The 20,675-nt window shown below is 49.4% G+C and overlaps 1 protein-coding gene across 5 annotated transcripts in view; it reads left to right on the top strand.

The window, feature by feature from the left end:
- KDM2B (lysine demethylase 2B) overlaps positions 1-20,675 on the top strand; it is a 112,049-nt gene that overhangs the window by 12,924 nt on the left and 78,450 nt on the right. For all 5 annotated transcript variants that reach the window (XM_075534760.1, XM_075534759.1, XM_075534757.1 and 2 more), the window contains exons 5-6: positions 13,869-14,047; positions 14,242-14,348. In XM_075534760.1, the coding sequence (XP_075390875.1) occupies positions 13,869-14,047; positions 14,242-14,348 (286 nt within the window). The remainder of the gene's footprint in view (positions 1-13,868; positions 14,048-14,241; positions 14,349-20,675) is intronic.

Raw genomic sequence — 20,675 nt, forward strand, 5'->3', positions numbered from 1 at the left:
TGGCCCTTCCTGGTCACCTCTCTGAAGTACGTGAGACCAAGCCTCTCCCTCTTCCATTCCAGAGACTGTACCTGTCTCGGCAGTGCTAAGTCCCCAGTTTGACTCTGATTGGCTTGGTACAGCCCCCCTACCCCTGGAAGCGGGTGCCTGGGTTCAGCTTCAGCAGAGCCACAGGGGCTGAGAGTCTGAGAGGAGTGACTCTGCAGGATTTCTGAGCCACATAGGCATCCCTAATGTGAAGAGGAGGTTCTGCTTTAGAAGGAAGGTTATGTTGGAGAAGCTGCACCTACTCTCCCATCCAGCGCTGTGATTGAGCCTCTCCCAGGTATCATTGGACCTTAGGAAGCAGGACAATGTGTACTGTGTGTGTACATGTGTGTCACCAGCTGGCTCTGCCCCAACTTGTGACCCCAGATTTCTCCCAACATTGGGCTTATACCTTTGTCCGCTCTGTTCTTATGCTAGCTGGGAAGGTAGGCCCCTCGATTCTAGCCTGTGCTATTTGTTTCACTAACAGTGCACAAGGAGCCAAGGTGCACTTTGGGATGCTAATCAAAAGGTCAGCAGTTCAAACCCACCAGCCCCTCTGAGGAAGAAAGGTATTGCTAACTGCTCCTGTAAGGATTTATGGTCTTACAGACGCACAGGGGCAGTTCTACAGTGGGTTTGGTTTATAGCAATGTACATTGCAGAAAACATTTTTTTTTGGCTGCAGGAATACTTTTATTTCACATCAGAATGGGAATCCATACTCAGACAGAATTCCTCTTACATGTGGATTCATGTGGGACTGCCTCCGTGTGTTTCCAAGGCGCTTTCAGAAACAGAAAGCCTTCTCGGTCTCCCAGAGAGACTGCAGGGTTCAAACTGCTGACCTTGTGGTTCACAGCCCAATTCAGAACCCACTAGGCTACCGAGGCTCCCTGCAGAAAACATTTTGTAACACTATAACTTACGCATAAGGAGCCCTGGTGGAACAACAGAGCCCAAGGGGTTAGGCATTGGGCTGCAAACCGCGAGGTCAGGAGTCTGAAACCACCAGCTGCTCTGTGGGAGGAAGACAGGGCTTTCTACTGTCATACATAGATACTCACAGGGGCAGTTCTATGAGTCAGCATCAACTCCATGGTAATAAGTTTGGTTCTTTGGTTTGGTGGAGCACTGGGTAACGTGCTAGACAGTGAGTCACAAGGCCAGTGTTTCACATTCACCCAGTGGCTCTGCAGAAGAGAGACTTGGAGAGCTGCTCTCAGAAAGACAGCAGGCCGGGAAACTATGTGACAGTTGTCCCCTGTCACAAGGGGTTGACTCAGGTGCAGAGAGGCCGGCTGTGCTTCTCTGGTTCCCATACTGACCTGAGCCCACCAGGGTGACCAGCACCCCACTGACCCCTCCAGCTTCCTGCCCAGTCACTTCCTTGCACCATTCACACTGAATGAGAAATGAGATTTGCCTGTTTTCATCCTTTATATAAGTGGGGTTTTTTGGGATGTACGTGATCCGTCGATAATATTGTGTTAGCTGCAGACCACTCCTCAGTCAGCCATGAGCATCTCACAATTTCTCCACTGGCGTGTGCATTTCACAACAGGGCTTTTGATGCACATGTGGATCCCTGTCTGCTGGGCTTATGCTTAGGAATGCATTTTTGGTGCCATGTTGTTCAATGGTCATTGCCATTGACTCATTGCTGACTCATAGCGACCCCTGTGGGTTACTGGAGACCGTAACTGCTTACGGGAGTAGAAAGCCCGGTCTTTCTCCCTGGAAACAGGTGGGGGTTTCAAACTGCCGATCATGTGCATCGCAGTCCAGCTCATAACCCCTACACTGCCATGGCTCTTTCATATTTTTAATGTAAATACTGTCAAATAATTATGCACAAGGGTCATTCTTCCTAATCCTACCAGCAGCGGGTGAATGTTCTGGTTGCTCTGCTCCTCATAGCGACTCTATAGGACAGTGTCAAACTGCCCCGTGGGTATGCTAGGCTGTAATCTTTAAGGAAGCAGATATTTCTCCCCCTGAACCATTGGCTGCTTAGAACCACCGACCTTTCTGTGAGCCGCCTAGCCAGTGAAAATCAACTCAGCCGTACATAGCAGGACATCCTCACCCATACGGGGTATTTTTCATCTTTTCCTTTTAGTCAGGCTCCTCTGCTGCTGGGAGGTAGTGATCTCTCCTTGTGGCTTGCAGTTGCATTTCTTTGATGGTGACTGAAATGAAATGCCCCATCTGAGTAGTTAGCACCTATTTGGATATCCCGTTGTGTGAAATGTCTGACCTAGCCCTTTTCCATTAGGTTAAAGGGCTTGCCTGTCTGTCCATTTATGTTAAAGGACTGATCTCTTCCTACGTTGTTTAAGTTGTATTTCTTTTGTTGCTGAGAACCTACACAGCTAAACAGCCGCCAGCCCCACAATTTCTACATGTATATTTCGATAACATGAATCCCGTTCTCGAAGTTGTGCAACAATTCTCACCCTCCTTTCTTATAGACATTGTTTTTATGGACCTCTCTTACAGATTCCAGTATAGCCATTCACATACAATTCTGTTGTTCAGCCCCATCGAGTGGGGTTATACAGTCATCAATGCTATCAGCGCCCCCCTCCTTTTTGAGTGCTTTCTCCTTTATTACCATTAACTCCTGGTCTCCTAAACTTACTAATTTTTCTAGTTGCTCTTGTCAGTTTGATCCCATATAAATTGTTCCTAAAGGAGCATTATACTCAAGGGAGACATTCTTCTTTTTTTAAAAAAAAAAATCATTTTATTGGGGGCTTGTACAACTCTCATCACAATCCATCCATCCATCCATCCATCCATTGGGTCAAGCTCATTTGTGCAACTGTTGCCATCATCATTCTCAAAACATTTTCTTTCTACTTGAGCCCTTGGTTTCAGCGACATTCTTTATCAGTTAAGCTAAACTACTGTTGGTTTTAAGAAGACATCAGGGGACACTTTTTGTTTAAAGATTATTGTCTCTGATTAACTGTAGGGGTTCTGGCTGTGTGGTGAATGTGATCCCCCTGTTGAATATACAAACTCCAAAAATGGTCACCCACTCTGGGGGTTACCTTTTCATGCTCTTACAGGCACCTCTGCTTAAACAGACGTTCCTAAGTTTCCAAATAGACCAGTTTGCAGTTTTCAGCCTACTAGTTCTTTTTGTGCCTCGCTGAAGAAATTTTTACCCACTCCCAAGCTAATGAAGATGTTTTGCATGTCTTTCCCAGAGTAAGTCTTATAAATTTAAATTCACATTTAGATTGGTGAGTTGTTTTTTTAAATCCTTTTATTGGGGGCTCGTAAAACTCATCAAAATCAATCCATCTATCCATCCATCCATTGTGGCAAGCACATTTGTACATTTGTTGCTAGATTGGTAAGTTTTATGGAATTGAGTTTTGTGTTTTATATGAGGTACTGGTCAAAGCTTTTCTCTCCTCTCATATTGGTATTGAGTTCACTCAGCAACATTCATCTTTTTAAAATCCCTCCCTTCAAGGTCCTGCAGTGTTGTCTTTGTCATATATTGGATGACTGTATCTTTGTGGGGCTCCATTTTTAGTTGGTCCATTGGTCAGTTTGTCCTGAAGCCAAAGTCTTAACTGTCTTTTTTTCACAGGGCAGGGTCGGATTTACTGTCTTTATAGGCGCACTCTCTATCTGAAATAGCCCTTTAGTTGTGCTCATTTGAAGATTGTCTTTGCATTTCCATATGAATGTTTGGATCAGTTCGTTAGTATTTAAAAAACAGACAAAACTCTGCTATGACTCTGATTAGAATTCTGTGTTGAGTCAATTAACTAATTAGGAAAATGGGCATTTTAATAACATTTTCTCTCATCAATGCACATGACACGCCCCTCCGTTTATTTGTATTTATTTATTTTTGGTAGAAGATTTGTATAGATATTTAGACTTCATGCCTAGGCAGTCTATTTTTTCCCCAGTCTGTTTTATTTTATAAAGGGTATCTGTTAAAATTAAATTGTTGTCCTTTGCTAGCAATACCAGGTCTATTTTTCCCTTGCCAATCTTTCTGTTTTGTTTCTTTTTCTTGGCTATTGTACTGGCTGACACCTCCATTCACAGTACAGTTTCGAAAATTCTTCTGTTTCCATTTTCCCTTTTGACACAGTCAAGACCCTCTAAGGAATGGAAGGAAAGGTTTTTCTCTATCTCTCATTTTGAAAAGTTCCCAACCATCAGAAAAATTGAAAGAATAATACAATGAACATATGGCCTCTACTTAGACTCTCCAATCGCTAACATTTTGCCATGTTTCGCTGACACGCAAGATGTTTACCGAGTCCTTTGAGAGCCCCTAGCAGGCAGAGGGATAATATGGAGACCTGCAGGAAAACTCGAGCCCTCACGGCTTCAGCAGGACTCCCCTAACAAGGACATTCTCCTGCCTAATCTCCACGCAGTGGTCATCCTCAGGAAGCTTAACAGCAGTTACAGCCCTAACAAGCCGCTGACAGTCCAGCTGTAGCTCTGAAATGTCCCTGAAATGTCCTTTCAGAGCAGGTTTATTTTGTTGTGTCCTTGTTTCCAGTCTAGCATGCAATCAAGGATGACAAATGATATTCATTGTCATGTCGATTTTGTCTTTGTTCTGGAACATCTTTGTGGGTGTGTGTTAAAGCACGCACGCACGCGCACACACACACAACATTTGCCATTTCAACACTTTTTATATGAACAGTTGAGTGACATAAATTACCAAGTGTGTAACCATCACCCCTACTCATTTCTCACGTTTTCCATACCTCAAACAGAAACGTAGCGCCCCTTAAGCAGTGGGGTTCTCCCTCCTCTGCCTCCCCACTCTCATAAACCCAAACCTAAACTAAGCCCATTTTCCATCTCATCAATTCTGATTCATTGCCACTATATAGGACAACGTCAAACGGCCTTACAGGGTTTCCTGGGCTGTCATACTTATGGAAGCAGACAGCTTCGTCTTTTTCTGGGGGAGCTGCTGATGAATTCAACCCCCTAACCTTTGGGCTAGTAGCCTCAACCCTTAACCACTGGGCCACCAGACCTCCTTCGGTCTCTTGGTAACCACTCATAAATTCTGGTCTGTATACATCTACTTTTTCTAGATCTTGCATATAAATAGGGTCATATGATGTGTGTGTGTGTGTGTGTGAATGACTTATTTCACTCAACCCAATGTGAGCCCTGGTGGCTCTGTGGGAAGGCTCTTAACTGCTAGGTTGATGGTTCGGCCCTACCAGCTGCTCCTTGGGGGAGAAAGATGCAGCTTTCTGCTCCCGCAAAGGTTTAATCTCAGAAACTCTTAAGGAGGAGCCGTTCTCTTCTGTCTTATAAGGTTGCTGTGAGTTTACGTCAACTCCAAGTGCTAGGTTAGGTTTGGGATTCCAAGTTGCAGGCCTTCATGTCTGTTCATGCTTTGTGTTTACCAATGCATTTCTTGACAGGCATTGACGTCATTTCCTCCTTGTGGTTATTGTGAATGCTGCTGCAATTATCATTGGTGTACAAGTGTCGGTCTGTGGTCCTGCTTCCAATCATTTTGACTTTTGATTGGAATTGTGGAGCCAAATGGCAATTCTATAGGTATTTCACTTTTTGAGGAACCTCTGCCTTTAGGGAAACTTGTTGAAGACGGCAGGTGTAAACTCTGAAAGAGTTCTTAGGGCCCTTGTACATTTTGCAGACGGAGAGAAGTAGATATAGAGGCACATCAGAGAACGGAACATAGAGGTGGGTCTTATAACAGAACCCCAGAGAAGATGGGCCTTATAACAGAACCCCAGAGGAAGCATAGGCATGTGTGTTTGTGTGATTATGATTGTGTGTGATTGTGGCCTATCTGAATTCGGGGGAGAGATGTCCTTGGTGGCAGGCAAGTGGGGAGACACCCAACTGGCAAGATGGAGAAGGGAGGACAGAAGAATGACATCCAGAGTGTCCGGATCAAGGGTCCCGATAGAAGGGATTCATGAAGGGGAGCATCCATGAGTCCCTTCTCTCGAGTGCTTTCTCTTTAAGAGGACTGGACACTAATTTGGTCCATCTCTGATCAAACAAAAGTCTCTGAAAACCCACAGTCTCCAAAATCAAAGTCTTAATTCCAGTAGAGCCCTCAAGCAACAACAACAAAAAACCCCTCTCACTGTCATCAAGCGCATTGTGACCCAGAATGTCCAGCCTCATCTCTCTCTAGTAGAGCAAGTGATGGTTTCGTACTGCTGACTGTGTGGTTAGCAGCCCAACTCGGGACCCACCACGGCTCCGTAGGAGGGCCTTAGTAGGGAAGCTAGACTTACCTACTGCCCATGGTTTGCCTAATCTAAGTTACTCACTGGGGGCAGGAGTGTAGATCTCCCGGACAACCACATGAATGGGTAATCTCAACTTCTGCCAGATGGTGAACTCTTACTATGGCCAAGGAGCCCTGGTGGTACAGTGTGGTCTCAGGTCTGCTGTTCAAACTCACTAGCTGCTCTTCGGGAGAAAGATGCGGCTGTCTGCTTCAGCCTGGGAACCTCTGAGGGGCAGTGGTACTCTGCCCTGTAGGCTCACCATGAGTTGCGACTGGCTTGGTGGGAGTGGGGTGAGGGTTGGTTATGATGAGTGAGGGGTTGGGGGAGAGCCCTTTGGACATTGGGTTGCTTCTGACTCCTGACAACCCAATGTGTTAGAGTTGAACTGAGCTCTAGAGGTTGTTTTTCCCCCCCTGTAATCTTTTCATAGATCACATCGCCAGGCTTTTCTTCTGCAATGCTCGTGTCTGGGTTGGAACTGCCAACCTTTCCATTAGCAGTCGAGTACAAACTGCTTGTGCCACTCTGGGACCCCCATGAGCCAGGGACCAGTGCTGGGTGGTTCATTATTTAATCCAAAAGTAAACCCTCATTAGCTGCCCAACCCGTGGCTCAGAGTGACTTGGCCAAGGCTTAAAAGTGAGGTGACTGAAGAGTTATTTGTAGGCAAATAGGCCTGTGGTGTGTTCCTTGATTGACTTTTGGATGTAGGTCTCCAGGCTTTTCTTCCTAGCACATATGAGTCTACCACTGCACTGCACTGCAACCTTTCAGCACCCTAGCAACATGTAAGCCTCCCTTGACAGAGGGTGGGGCTGTATATTAGATGCATTAGCTGTGAAGCGAGCCAGGATCTCCTGCCTGGAGATTTACAAATGCTTTAAACCAAGGGGTCATGTCTATTATCTCCAATTGACGAGACACCCAAGGCTTCACTGATAAGAAATCAAGAGCGGGATTCAAACTGGAGACCCCAAGCTTTTGTTTCTCTGTGAGATGGAGGAACTGAGATTCCCAAGAGAAGAATAACAATAGGTTCAGGAATTTCTGAAGGTTCCCAGACTGGGACTGGGGACTGGCCTGTGCTCTTCCAGAAGCTCTGGGGCTGGGGGCGAGGGTGGGGTCGGTGCCTGTGTTTCCTGTGTCTGCCTAGCCTCTAAGGTGACCTTCACTAACTTCCTCCTGGCTCCAAGCACTTGGCTTTGGAGGTGGCTAATAGAGCTTTCAGAATCAAGACTAAGGAACTGAGATGAACTTTGGCCGCTGGAACTTGTTGGGTGTGTATGCAGATCTGGTGGCATCACCGGTTACTTCTTTGGCTGCTAACCTTGAGGTTGGCAGTTCAGACCCACCAGCTGCTCTTTGGGAGAAAGATGAGGCTGTCTGCTCGACAACCTCGGAAATCCTCAGAGAAGAACTGCTTCTGAGGATTTCCGAGGTTGTCGAGCAGACAGCCTCATGGAACCCAAATGGACTTGATGGCAGTGGGTTTTTGTTTCATGTGCAGATTCTTACCTGAGAGAACCAATTTTCAGGGTGAGGGCTGGGGAGCAAAGGGCAGGCTAAGCTCCAGTTGTTGGCTGCTCAGGCCCTCAAGACTTGCTCCGGCCACCCATTGACTTCAGGGGCTGGAAGGGGCCAGTTCTCAGAATCCTTTGAAGACCCCCAAGGCAGCTTGTTCATATCAGAGATAAGCGGGCCATGTTCCATTCTTGGTGCTCTGGGTCCCATCGGGCCATTGGCCTCCTCCCCATGCTGAGCTCTGAGCCAAGTCTGGCACTGGTGCCCAGATGGCTCTTGCTGGGGGTGGCTCGCCGGCCAGGAATTTGAAAAGATGGCGCGCCAACTTTTCATCTCCAGCGACCAGAAGGGCTGGCAGGTCGGGGCATTCCCAGTAACCCCTCCGGCTCCCAGTGTAGTAAGTGACCCAAGCAGGAGGTACTAGCCTGCAGACTTGCAGGTGGGCCCTGCGAGAGAACCTGGTGTGACCCAGCCCCGCCTTTCAGAGGGTGTGCCTCTGCTTCGGGCCCAGCAGCTCCTGTTTGCTTATGGATTTGGCAGCCATCAGAATTTCTCTTTGAGGAAGACATTCCGTGGCAAAGGGGAAAAAAAACATAGAGATCAGGTGACAGAAGCCTAGAGCGGAGTCAGGGACTTGGACCGGGACCCATTTTTGGAGGTGCAGGCCAGAGCCCCGATACATCCTGGACCACAGCCGAGTGGGACAGAGATCATTTGCTGCACCTCACATCTCCCATCAGTGTAACCAGCTGTTATCAGTGGATTCTGACTCATGAATGTCATGTCTGACAATTGAGCCTGCTCTAGAGGTCTTTCAAAGACTGAGTGTTTGTTTGTTTGGTGTTTATGGAAGTCAATCTCCAGGCCTTTCTTAGGATGGACTCAGATTGCCAATCTTTCAGTTAGCAGCCGAGTGAGTGTTGTTTGCTCCATTCCCTAGGGCTGAGGCAAGAGTGAAGCAGCCCTTTCTCTCCAGGTGTCGTTGTGATGCCTGAGCCCCAAGGACAGTGCGGAGGTGGCAAGAAGTGGCTCATTATCTGGCAGGTTGGGACACTTGCTCACTTGATTTCAGAAGAGCCTGGGACTGAGGGCTGAGTGGTGACGCACCTGACGGAGCCTCTACCAGGCAGGCTGCCGGGTTTCGAGTTTAGAATCTCCCACCCTTCCTAGCATTCACTCCCCACAGACAGGCTCCTTTTACAAATGAAGACCCTTCAGCGCTAGAACAGTTAGGTGGACTTTCTGAAGCCAGATAGTTACTGGTGACAGATTCACAACAATACCTTTTGATTGACGGGGATTTTAAATGGGAACCAGCACAATCGGTCTCCATGGAGTCTGAGTAGAACTGGGCTCCATTGCGTTTCCCAAAGTAGATTTGCCAAGCCTTTCTTCCAAGACCCCTCTGCGTGGACTTGAGCCTCCCACCTTGTGACTGGCCTGCAAACCACCCAGGGATGTTGATACTAAGACTAAAGTGATAGAACCCATCATGAACTTGCCACAGACTTTACCCAGCCCCAGCATCCATCAGTCCACCGCCACTCCTGACTCACTCACATCCCCCTCCACTCCACATCTCTTGCAAGATGGAAAGCACAACCAGACCCCATATCATTTCATCCACAAATTGTTTGGTAGGCAGTTCAAACGATAATGGGATTTTTGAAGGCCTAATTACTATACCACTATCGCACCTAATTAAAATAAAATTTCTCAGTATCACCACATTTTCCTTGTTCAGATTTCTTGTTTTCTATCTATCATAAATGTTACTTGTTTTTTTGACTGTGGCACGGGATGAACATAAATAAGGGTCAACTACATTGTGATAGGTTGATATGTCCTTTGAAGCTTCTTTAACTCTCTGGACGTCTTCTCTCTAACTCCTTCCACCTCAACGGATTCAGGCGGTCTGACCTGCAGAGTTTCTGTTTGGATGTTGTCAACCAAATGCTTTGGGAATTGTTTCATATGTCTCTCTGGTCCCCGAGTGTTTCCTACAAATTGGCAGTTGAATCAACCTGCATGATCATATTCAGGGCACCTGGCCCATGGCGGCACAGGAGTTAAATGATCAGCTGCTAACGGGATGAGTGGTGGTTCCAGTTCACCAGCTATGATGCCCACAAAAGGCTTGGAGGTCTCCTTTTGTAAGGATTACGCCTAAGAAAACCTTATGGAGGCAGTCTGCTTGGCAACACGCGGGCTCGTGAGGCGTCAAAGTCTACTCCAGGAGACTCAGTAACAACACAGAAACCTTTAATATTATTTCTGGCAAGACTGCTTTATATTAGGTACTCCACTTCTCGGTCAAAAAACCCACTGCTGTCCTGTCGAGTCCATTCCTACTCAGCCACCCTATAGGACAGAGTAGAAATCCCTATAGGGTTTCCGAGGCTGTAGATCTAGGTCATATGCTAAGGTTGAAAAATGGTCTTCACTCAGCTCAGGTGGATGGCCCCAGGGACCCCAGAGTCCAAACCTACCACCAATGAGTCAGTTCAGATGTGCAGCAACCCTCCAAGAATGGGCAGAATTGCTTCATCAAATTCTGTGGCAGAAGACAGCCTCCTCTTTCTCCTGAGGAGCAGTTTGTTGGGTTTGAAACGGTGACCTTGCTGTTAGCAGCCTAATGTCTAATCCTCTGCAACACCAGGGTCGCTGTTCTCTCAGGAGGTATAGACTCTCAGGTCATATTGCTCTTGCTCTGGCCAGCACTGGTGCTGGGTACCTTGGTGCCTCAGTTCCTTGTTGTCAAATGCCATTGGGTCAATTCTGACTTGGACAGAACTGAAAGTGGCTTGGTCCCTTGCCACTTTCCTGATCGTTGGTGAGTTGAAGTTCATTCATTGTGTCTATTGTGTCATTCCATTTCCCTCATGATTGGTCTGTCCTGAGGAAATGTCCACGCTCAGCAAGATGAGGTCTCACCACCCTTACTTTTCAGGAGCATTCTGGTTGTATTTTCCTCAGATTGATCCTTTCATTCTTGTGACAGCCATGGTATTTTCAACGTACTTTGCTAATGCAATTCAAACAATTCCATTTTTTTTCTGTCTTCGTAGTTCATTATCCATATGCATGTTTTTCTCCTCATATGCATGTTTTTCATGCATAGGAGGGGATGGAAAAGACCCTGGCTTATGTCAGATTCATCTTAGCAATTAAAGTGGAACCATACCAGTGTTGGTTAGGCATTGGACTGCTAACTTGGAGGTCTGCAGTTCAAACCCACCAGCTGCTTTGAGGGAGCAAGATGAGGCTGTCTGCTCTCATAAAGATTTCCAGTCTCGAAAACCCTACATAGAGTTGCTGAGAATCAGAATCAATTTAATGACAGGGAGGCTTTTGTTTTGTTTTTGATAAGTCAGAATTGACTAAATGACTGTGGGTTTGGTTTTTGATGTGGTGGGGAGAAAAGGATTCCTGGTGGCACAGTGGATAAGCACTGGCTGACAACCAAAACGTCAGGTTTGAACCCACCCTCCACTCTGTGGGAGAGGGCTGTGACCGGCTCCATTTCTAGAAAGCCGCAGCAACCCCGGGGGGCAGTTGCCTGGCACTACAGAGTCCCCGTGAATTGGGAGCAGAGAGTTTGTGGAGGAAAACTTTTTCTAGCAGCCTCTGAGCTGCCCTTCCCCAGATGCCTGACTCCCAAGCCAAGGGCACTTCTACTACTAGCATTCTGCCCCCTATGCCCCATGCCAGTCTTCCTGCTTCCTTGTTGTCCCTGAAGGCCTGGCTGAGCGGTGTCAGATGTTCAGTGACCAGAGCATGTGTGTCCTGAGTGGCCTGTGGAGGCCAGGCACCGCTCTCCTTTCCTCTCTCCTCTCTTCTGCCTGCCTTCATCTACCACAGACTCCTGGGTCACCAGGGGTGTTGGACTGAGGCCATTGTTAGAGCTGAGAGCCCTAACTCTCCATACCTAGTTCAAGCACCTGGGCTTCCCTTACCCTGGGGCCTCCGCACTGCCCCTCCTCTCAGCGGCTAATCTGCAGGAGAAAGATTTGACAGTCTGATTCCACAAAGCTAGGTGTTAGGTGCCCTCGGTCTGTTTTGACTCGCAGTAATGACATGCTGCCCGGTCACAAGTCTCCTTATGTCTGAGTCCCTTGTTGCAGCCACCATGACTGTGACACTCCATCTCCTCGAGGGTGGTCTTCTTTTTTGCTGACCCTCTGAGTAACCAAATATCATGTCCTTCTCCGAGGACTGGCCCTTCCTGAGATCAAGTCCAAAGTACATGGGAGATGCCATTCTCTCTTCTCAGGGGCATGTGGTTGGACTTCCAAGAGATTTGCTATGTCAAGGGCATAGTCAATAGTCTTCACCCAAAATGTTTCCAAGGTCACAGGCTGGGAAACCCTCTGGGACAGTTCTACTCCGGAACACAAGGGGTCACTGTGAGTCGAGATTGACTTGATGGCTGTGGGAAATCCTTCAGGTCCTAAACTAGGGAAGACTGGAGGGTGTTGGGGTGGGGGGGGATGCTGCCACCAGATCTTAAGCAGAGACTGGAGGGGAGGGCTATGGGAGGGGGCCGAGGTTCAGAAGAGGGGAGTGGGGCCCCCTGCCCTCCTATCTCCCCCTACTGTCACCAGGCAGCACGTTATCACCTAGGTGGAAGGCTGGGGGAAAGCTTACTTGAGCCCACCTGTGACTTGAGCTCAGCAGCCAGTCCTGGCCAGCAGGGCCAGAATTTCTAGCAAAGTCGAGGACTGCCCCCTGGTGGATGCACACTGTTGATGGGACAACGTTGCTGCCATTTTCTCTTGAGGAAGGTGTCCTGGGTTGGGGATGGGGGTGTGGAGTAGGTCAGCACTTCAAGCCCACCGGGCGCTCTTGGGGAGAAAGATGATGTTGTCTGCTCCCGTAGAGATTGATGGAGATTATCCAGTCTTATAGGGTTGCTGTGAGTCCAATTCAACTTGATGGCAATGGGTTTGGACTCTGCCCAGAAGCCCTGGGACACAGAGCTACCAACCTGAGCTAGGGACTGTTTTCTGACTTTATCATGTGACCATCAGTAGGGCAGGATGAATGAGAAGCTGGACTGTGGCCTAAGAGAAAATCCGATCCTACTTCTGGCACGGAGACATTGGGCATCTGGGGAGCTACTAGGTTCTCTGAGCCTTGTCCATCCAGTGGGTATAATTGAGGGTCTGTCTTGGCAGAGATGTGACTATGAAAACGAGACTAGCCGTCAGGTGCTCAAGCACCAAGAATGAAACATCATAGAGGCCAGGTAACCCCCAGGAAGGGTTACTGCTAAACAGCTAACGAGCCACAGAGTGAAGAAGTGCTCTAGACCTGTGAATAAACGTCAAAGCCTTGACTGCCGTGGTAAGGGCTTCTTCAGTAGGCAATGGGGAGCCATGGAAGGTCTTATACAGAGAGAAGACTGTCTGTTTTAGACTACTGTGTGGAGGATGGACAGAGGAGCAGTCTGGAGACCCTTTGGGAAACTCTTGAGACCCCCTCTAATGGCCCCCTTGTGACAAGGAAGACCTGCTCCATGGGGGTTGTTTTAGACTTTATGGCATGGTGGTTAAAGCACTCAACTGTCAACTCAAGGTCATTGATTCAAACCCGCTGACCACTCTGCAGGAGAAATATGAAGCTGTCTGCTCCCATAAAGGTTTATAGTATTGAAAATCCTAAGGAGAAGTTCTGCTGTCCTATCGGGTCGCTATGAGTCATGGTGGGCTCGAGGCCAGTAGGTTTGACTTTCCTTGAATCTTTACGGGAGTTGATGAGCAGTCTTCTCTCCCATGAAGTGGCTAGTGAGTTCAAGCTACTGAACTTGTAATTGGCAGCCAAGTGCTGAGCCACTGCACTGCCGGCATGAATGGTGGACTGGGCTTAATTGGGGAGTGGGGTGGGGCAAAGCAGGTTGTTGCACAGACATGGAATCAGGTGAGGAATATGGGGGTCCCCGGAGAAGGAAGGAGCAGGTTTGAGAGGGGCTCCCCAGTAAGGCGAGGAGCTCTCAGCAGACAGCTGCCTCCAGCGAGTGGCTTCTCCCCACAGGGAGCCGGCGCCTGGTGGACGTGATGGACGTGAACACCCAGAAGGGCACAGAGATGAGCATGTCCCAGTTTGTGCGTTACTATGAGACGCCCGAGGAGCAGCGGGACAAGCTGTACAACGTCATCAGCCTGGAGTTCAGCCACACCAAGCTGGAGCACCTGGTCAAGCGGCCGACCGTGGTAGGCAACTTGGTCACCCCAACCTCAGCTCCTGGCCCCTTGAGGAGGGTACAGGGTTCTGGGGTCACTGCCGCTGGAGGAAGGGGGGACCAGGAGGTGAGGGACAGCTGGAGACTCCACAGGGCGAAAGCGGGTGTCTGTTTCTGGCCGGGGCTGCAGGAGGCAGAGAGTGCTGACGGTCGTGTGGCTTTCAGATTGACCTGGTGGACTGGGTGGACAACATGTGGCCCCAGCACTTGAAGGAGAAGCAGACGGAAGCCACCAATGCCATTGCTGAAATGAAGTACCCCAAAGTGAAGAAGTAAGACCTCATGGGGGTGCCAGGGGATGGAAAGGAGGGAGGGAAAGGTGGAGGGATGGCCCAGCCCCCCAAAAGGCTTCCTCGTGGCCTTGGCAGCCGAAGGGCTGAGCCTGAGCACCCTCCTGATGTGGGTGCACTGTGCTCCCTCAGCTTTCTGGTCATCCAGAGGGTGCCTTCCCACAAACCCTCCTGTGGGGGATGCCATCCCAGAGTTAGTGGTGGTGGATGCATCCCTGTGGACACCTAGACACGCTCATCCGAGACTTGTCAAGTCTAGTCCACACCCTCAGGCTGGGCATTTCTCGGGGAACTGCCCAGGATGGATCCTGTCTTTGCCAGGGAAGTGGAGGGGTCTGGGGCTTTCTGCTCTCCGGTGCTTAACCAGGGATGCCAGCCTGGAAGAACCTTAATTGAATGAAGCCCAGGGACCACATCCTCAGCAGCTGTACCTTCTGAGGGGCCATTCAGATGAGGTGCTTCTACCAGGGCCATGGACCCTGGGGAGGAGGGAGGCATCTGCTAGGCTGGACTTTCGGGCCCTCAGTGTTCCTTTCTCTAGAATGGGTAGGAAAACACAGCCTGCCCCAGGTTGCACACTGCTCCAGGTACCCTCAGCGTCTCCCTATTCAGCCTGATCGATGCCCGGCTGCCCTCTGCTCAGGCCTTCTTTGATGTCTGAGGCAGGAAGAGGGGAGAAAGGGGGTGTTGCCATTTCCATTCATTTGTGGCATAATTTTCAGAGCCCTTGAAACAGGGAGTTGAAAGATGAGCTTAAACAAAACCCTTGGAGAGTAAGCTGGGTGGCCGGGCAGACTCTTGGGGATTGGGGAACTGGGAATCAGAAAGAGGTCATTTTTTGGTGGGTGCCTTTAAGGTTTTTCGCAGGGGAATTGAACTTGGGCTTCCAATGACAGGAGATGGGAAGGTCTGCCCCCTGCAAGGTTTCTCCACGGCCCCTCTACTTCTGTACCTTTTCCCCAAGCACCCTAGCTGTGCGATTGGTTATGCACTCAGTTAAAGCTGACAGTTGGAACCTACCAGCTGCTCCACGGAAGGAAAATGGGCAGTTTGCTTGCATAACAATTACAGCCTAGAGAATTCTACAGGAGGCTGTCTACAGCCTTATAGGATTCCTATGAGTCAGAATACCCACCCCATCCCCTATCCCTCACCCCCCCGAGGGGGTTCAGGGGGAGAATTCTCACCTTTCCTGCCAGAGATCCCCATTCGAGTCTCAGCCAGCACACTTCATGCACAGCTACCACCTGTCTGGCTGTGACGGCTTGGCGGCTTCCATGTTGCGATGCTACAGGGCAGGTTTCAGCAAAGCTTCCAGACTAAGAAGAAACGTCTGGAGATCCACTTCCAAAAATCAGGCAGTGAAAGCGGTATGGATCCTAAACACCTGATCTGCAGTTCCTCATGGGAGTGGCACAGGACTGGGCAGCATTTCATCTTCACGGGTTGGGGGCTGTACTATCTGGGCCGGAGAGAGTAATGGGACTGGGAGGCGAGAGGAGAGTTGATTCTGACTCATGGCAGCCCAGCAGGACAGACTAGCACTGCCCCAAGGATTTCTAAAGCTGTCATCTTTACGAAAGCAGATGGCCTCCCCCCCCACCCCCCCTCTCTCTCAAGGTGTGGCTGATGGGCTTGCACAGACCACCTTTCCAGTTAGCAGCCCAGGGCTTAACCATTGTGTCACTAAAGTGCCCTTGAAATGTATTTGGGAAGGTCACATCAATTGAGTGGCATCCAAACCTAAAAACCAAACTGACTGCCATCAAGTTAATTCCAACTTGCCATCAAGTGGTTTCCAAGGCTGTCATTCTCATGAGGGCAGATCGTCTCATCTTTTTCCCAATAAAGCAGCTGGTGGTTTTGAACCACCAACTTCATAGTTAGCAGGTCAATGGTGAATGGATGACATCGATTTCAATTGGTTAATATATCACCTCCCTTAGATCATCAGTGTAATCTTCACTTTCTGGAAATATTCCTTTAAATAGTAAACTGGTAATGCATTTACCCCAAGCCCCATAAGACAGTAGAAGAACCGCTCTGTCGTAGGCTGTAAATCTTTGTTTTTCATTTTTAAGCAACTTCTTTATTATAAATCAGACGAGGGCTTACATTTCAGATCACCAACTTTGTATCCAACAGTTGAAAGTACTCCGTAAATCTTCCCCAAGGCTGTAAATGTTGACAGGAGCAGAAAGCTTCATCTTTGTCTTGTGGAGGAGCTGCTGGGTTCCATCACTGACCTGGTGGTTAGCAGCCCAACTCGGAACCCCAGGACACCTCCAGACATTTGTTGTTAAGTACCATGGAGTCAATTCCGACTCCATCGACCCAGAGTGAACCACTCCGTGGTCCTGTACCAGCCTCGCCATTGTTCCTATGTTTGAGCTCATGGTTGAAGCCCGTGTGTCAATTCATCTCTTGGAGCGTCTTTCTCTTTTTCAATGGGGACTGATCTTTTTCAATGGGGACTCATCTCTCCTGATCACATGTCCAAAGTATGTAACACATAGTCTCCCTAGCCTTGCCTTTAAAGAGCACTCCGGCCATCCTTTTTCCGAAAACAGATTTGTTTGTTCTTTTGGCAGTCTATTGGTACTTTCAAGATTCTTCGCCGGCACCACAATTCAAAGACATTGATTCTTTTTCGGCCTTCCTTATTCAGTGTCCGACTTTCACATGCATGCATTTGAGGCAATTGAAAACCCCATGGCTTTGGTCCTTTGGACCTTAGTCCTCAAAGTAACATCCTTACTTTTCAACACGCTAAAGAGGTCTTGTGCAGTAGATTTACCTGATGCAACGTTGAAGATATTTAGAATACTTGTAAATACGTATATAGAATTTCCCCACTAACTTTTGAAAGACCTTTCACGTATCCCAAAACCAAACCCATTGTCTTGTCATCTATTCTAACTCATAGCGACTCTGTAGGAAAGAGCAGAATTGCCTCCGGATTTCCGAGGCTCTAAATCTTTATGAGAGGGGTCTGTCTCATCTTTCTCCTTCAGAGTGGCTGGTGGGTTGGAATCACCCACCTTGCTGTTAGCCCAAAGCTTCTCCCACTTTGTCACCGGGATTCCTTATGTGTAGATATATGCTTTCACCATTTTCTAGGACCACCATATCTTTTCAACATACTGGTTGGATTAGGTGGCCCATAGATTTGCCAATGCCTCGCCCTATGGACATAGGGACATGTAAAGCTGGAACCTGGTTAGGATAGAAATTGTCATCCTGTTGTAGAGATTCATTTGTTTGACTGAAACGTTTCAGTGAATAAGCCTGGTTTGTTTGGGAATTTTTAAAACCCACAGTCCTCTGGGACCGAAGGATGGTTCCGTGGAATTGAATTAAAATGACACTATTTCTAGTAGTGGCCGCACATCCCTGGAGACGCCGAGCAAGTGGAGACAGCTGATGGACCACTGAGCTGAGGGTCTGCAGCGGGGAAGTGGGGCATGGGACCTTCTCTCCGCCTCCTGGGTTTGTGCCCCTCCGCTGAGGTGAAGGCGGCCTTACTTTCCTAGGGCTGAGGGAGCGCGGCACCTCAGGGTGGGTGGGACCCAGACTTCTCTGCTGCCAGCCTGCCCCCAAACCTGGTGCTGAGGCGATTCTGACTTCGTCTGAGGACAGCCGTGCTCTGTAGGGTTTCCCGTGGCTGTTACCGTCACGTCGGGGGCAAAGGGGGGCAATGGGGGCAACAGGGCCATGAAGAAACACAAAGCAGGTTGAGGGGAAGACAGAAGGGACTGGGATGGATCGATCTTGCGAGGTCACCGTTCTCAGCGGCGTCTCTTTCCCGCCAGAAACGTTTACTGGCTGTTGACGCCCACGCACAGCGACCCCTGGTGGCAGCGGGGAATTGCCCCCGCGAGGTTTTCTTGATTCTTTCTAATCTTGACAAGAAAAACGATCGCCAAGCCTTTCTCTCGAGCCTCTGGGTGGATTCGGATCGCCAAACTTGGGGTCGGCAGTCGAGTGCTTAGGTATCTCTCAGGGTGGCAGGAGGAGCGTTAATTTTAGGAGAAGCTAGAAACCGGAAATTAAAACCCCACCGCTAACGTGCCAGCAGGATCAGGCACCGCTGCCTGCGCCCCCTGGTGGCCACGGCGAGCTTTCCACCCTCTCGTAGAGCCGGACTCGCTGCACCGAGTCAGGATCCTGCCATCCTGGCGCCCTGTCCTGCCTCCCTCCCTCCGCCAGCGAAGATGGCGCCCACAGAGGGTGTGAGTTGAGCGCGCGGTTCATGTGCGGGACAAGGTGCATGTCCACGTGGCCTTGAGAGGAAACCCAGGGCGGAGTGGGGGACGGGGGGGGGGGGCCTCCAGCTGCAGCGACAATTCAGGTACCTACCCAGATCTTCATCTCTCACATTTGCGGAAGTCCCTGTGCCTCTGTCAGGTGAACATTGGACTGCTAACTGCAAGGTCAGTCGTTCAAATCCTCCCTCCAGTCTCTCTGAGGCCCAAAGATGAGGCTGTCTGCTCTAGGGCAGGTTTACAGCGGTGGAAACACCAGGGAGGGTCGCTATGAGTTGGAATTGACTCGATGGCAGTGGGTTGGCTTTTTCTTAGCACCTCATTGTTACCATGGTGACAATCTTTTAGCAGCCATATCAGTCCTGTGCAATCTGTCAGACAGGATAACCAAGGCCCCGAGAAGACAGTAAGGCCACGTTGGGAGTAAGATATGGGTCCCGGAGGACCAGACCCCACGGCACTGGATTTCTATTTTTCATCCCTACCCCAGAGCCACAGTCACAGGCAGCAAGCTTCCTTTCTGCGGCCACACATTCCTTAGACATGTGGCCTTCTAAGGGAGGCAGATGTCACTGTCCCATAGCACGGACAAGGAAACCCAGGGCCCCGAGCGGAATGTCATACAGTAGTGGTGGCCAGCCAGAGAGGCAGGTCTTCTTAGATGTATTGCTTTAAAAAAATTTTTTTTCTTTTAAACTCCTATTGGCCAAGCAGTGCATCTGGGGCCTACTCTGGTTCGAGAGGCCACCGGTTACAGTCCCACAGATGGGGACTGGAAAGGGCAGGGGCTGGCCTGACCAACATCACACAGCTGTTTCTAATCAGGATGGGCCCGTTGCTGCCCTGACACAGGGCTGGCCCGTGGGCCCTGCCATCGGGAGCATCCCACTCCACAGCTCCCATTGTGTGCAGGTGGCACTGGCCTTGCTCTCAGACACTCCATCCATCGTGGGTGCTCAGATCCAAGGTGAAAGATCATTCTTGAGAAGTAGTCATTTTCCTTTTAACTATACCAAGTGTGCCCATGCTCTTGGTGTGTTGGGCTAGTTGCCATCGGGCAACCCCTCGCAACTTTTACATACGACGAAATGAAACCACCCAGTCCTGTGCCATCTTCACAACTGGTATGTCTGAGCCCGAGGTTGCAGCTACTGTGCCAGCCCATCTCATGATATATCACACACGTGGTTAAGAAAAAAGAAAAAAAAGTCGACGAGTTCCTAGAACCTCATGAGTAGGCTATGGATGGGTCCCAGTGACCTCTCAAATGCCATCCATGTTCCTTTCCACAGACTGGGTGACTGGGTTGTTTTCAAGGTGCCATGGGATGGTACGTGTAAACAGGTAGCATAAAACCTGTGGAAGCAGGAACCTGGCAGGCGGAAATGGAGACAGAGAACGATGAAAGGGTGGGAAGACCGCACCCCGCCAAGGGCAGTCCCCTGGAGCTCGGCTCTCGCAGGTTTCTCTGCCCTATCCGTCACATTCCATCACTGAACCTCAGTGTTGTTGCTGTTTCCTCCCATGGATTTGACTCCTAGTGACTCCTCGTGGCAGAATGGAGCTGACTCACTGGGCTTTTGAGGAGAAATCCATACAAGGGCAAGTTGCCTGGTCTTTTTCCTTGGGGGCCGCTGCTTGGGTTTAAACTCCTGACCTTTCCATGTCATTCCATATCTGGAGTCCCTGCCTGATTCAATCAGTGAATGCACTCGATTGCAAACCTAAAAAGTGGCGATTTGAGCTCCACCAGAGGTGTCTTGGAAGAAAGGCCTTGGCAATCTATGGTGAAAATATCCCCTTTGAGAAACCCTATGGAGCGCAGTTACTCTGCCCCACCCACATGGACCTGCCATGAGCAACCTGTGTGGGGAGAGGCAGAGTGGCTCTCTCCTGCCCCCTAGTGGTTTGGGAAAAGGTATGAAGACCTGGTGGGAGGAGCCTGGTGCCCTTGGGGAGTAGGCCCTGGAGGGTGGGACTTCTGGTTTGCGGTTGGGATTTGTGAGTGCCAGGAAAGCAAGGGGCCTGAGAACTTGAGAGAGAG

This window comes from Tenrec ecaudatus, chromosome 16 (assembly GCF_050624435.1).
Source record: "Tenrec ecaudatus isolate mTenEca1 chromosome 16, mTenEca1.hap1, whole genome shotgun sequence".
NCBI classification, from domain to species: domain Eukaryota; kingdom Metazoa; phylum Chordata; class Mammalia; order Afrosoricida; family Tenrecidae; genus Tenrec; species Tenrec ecaudatus.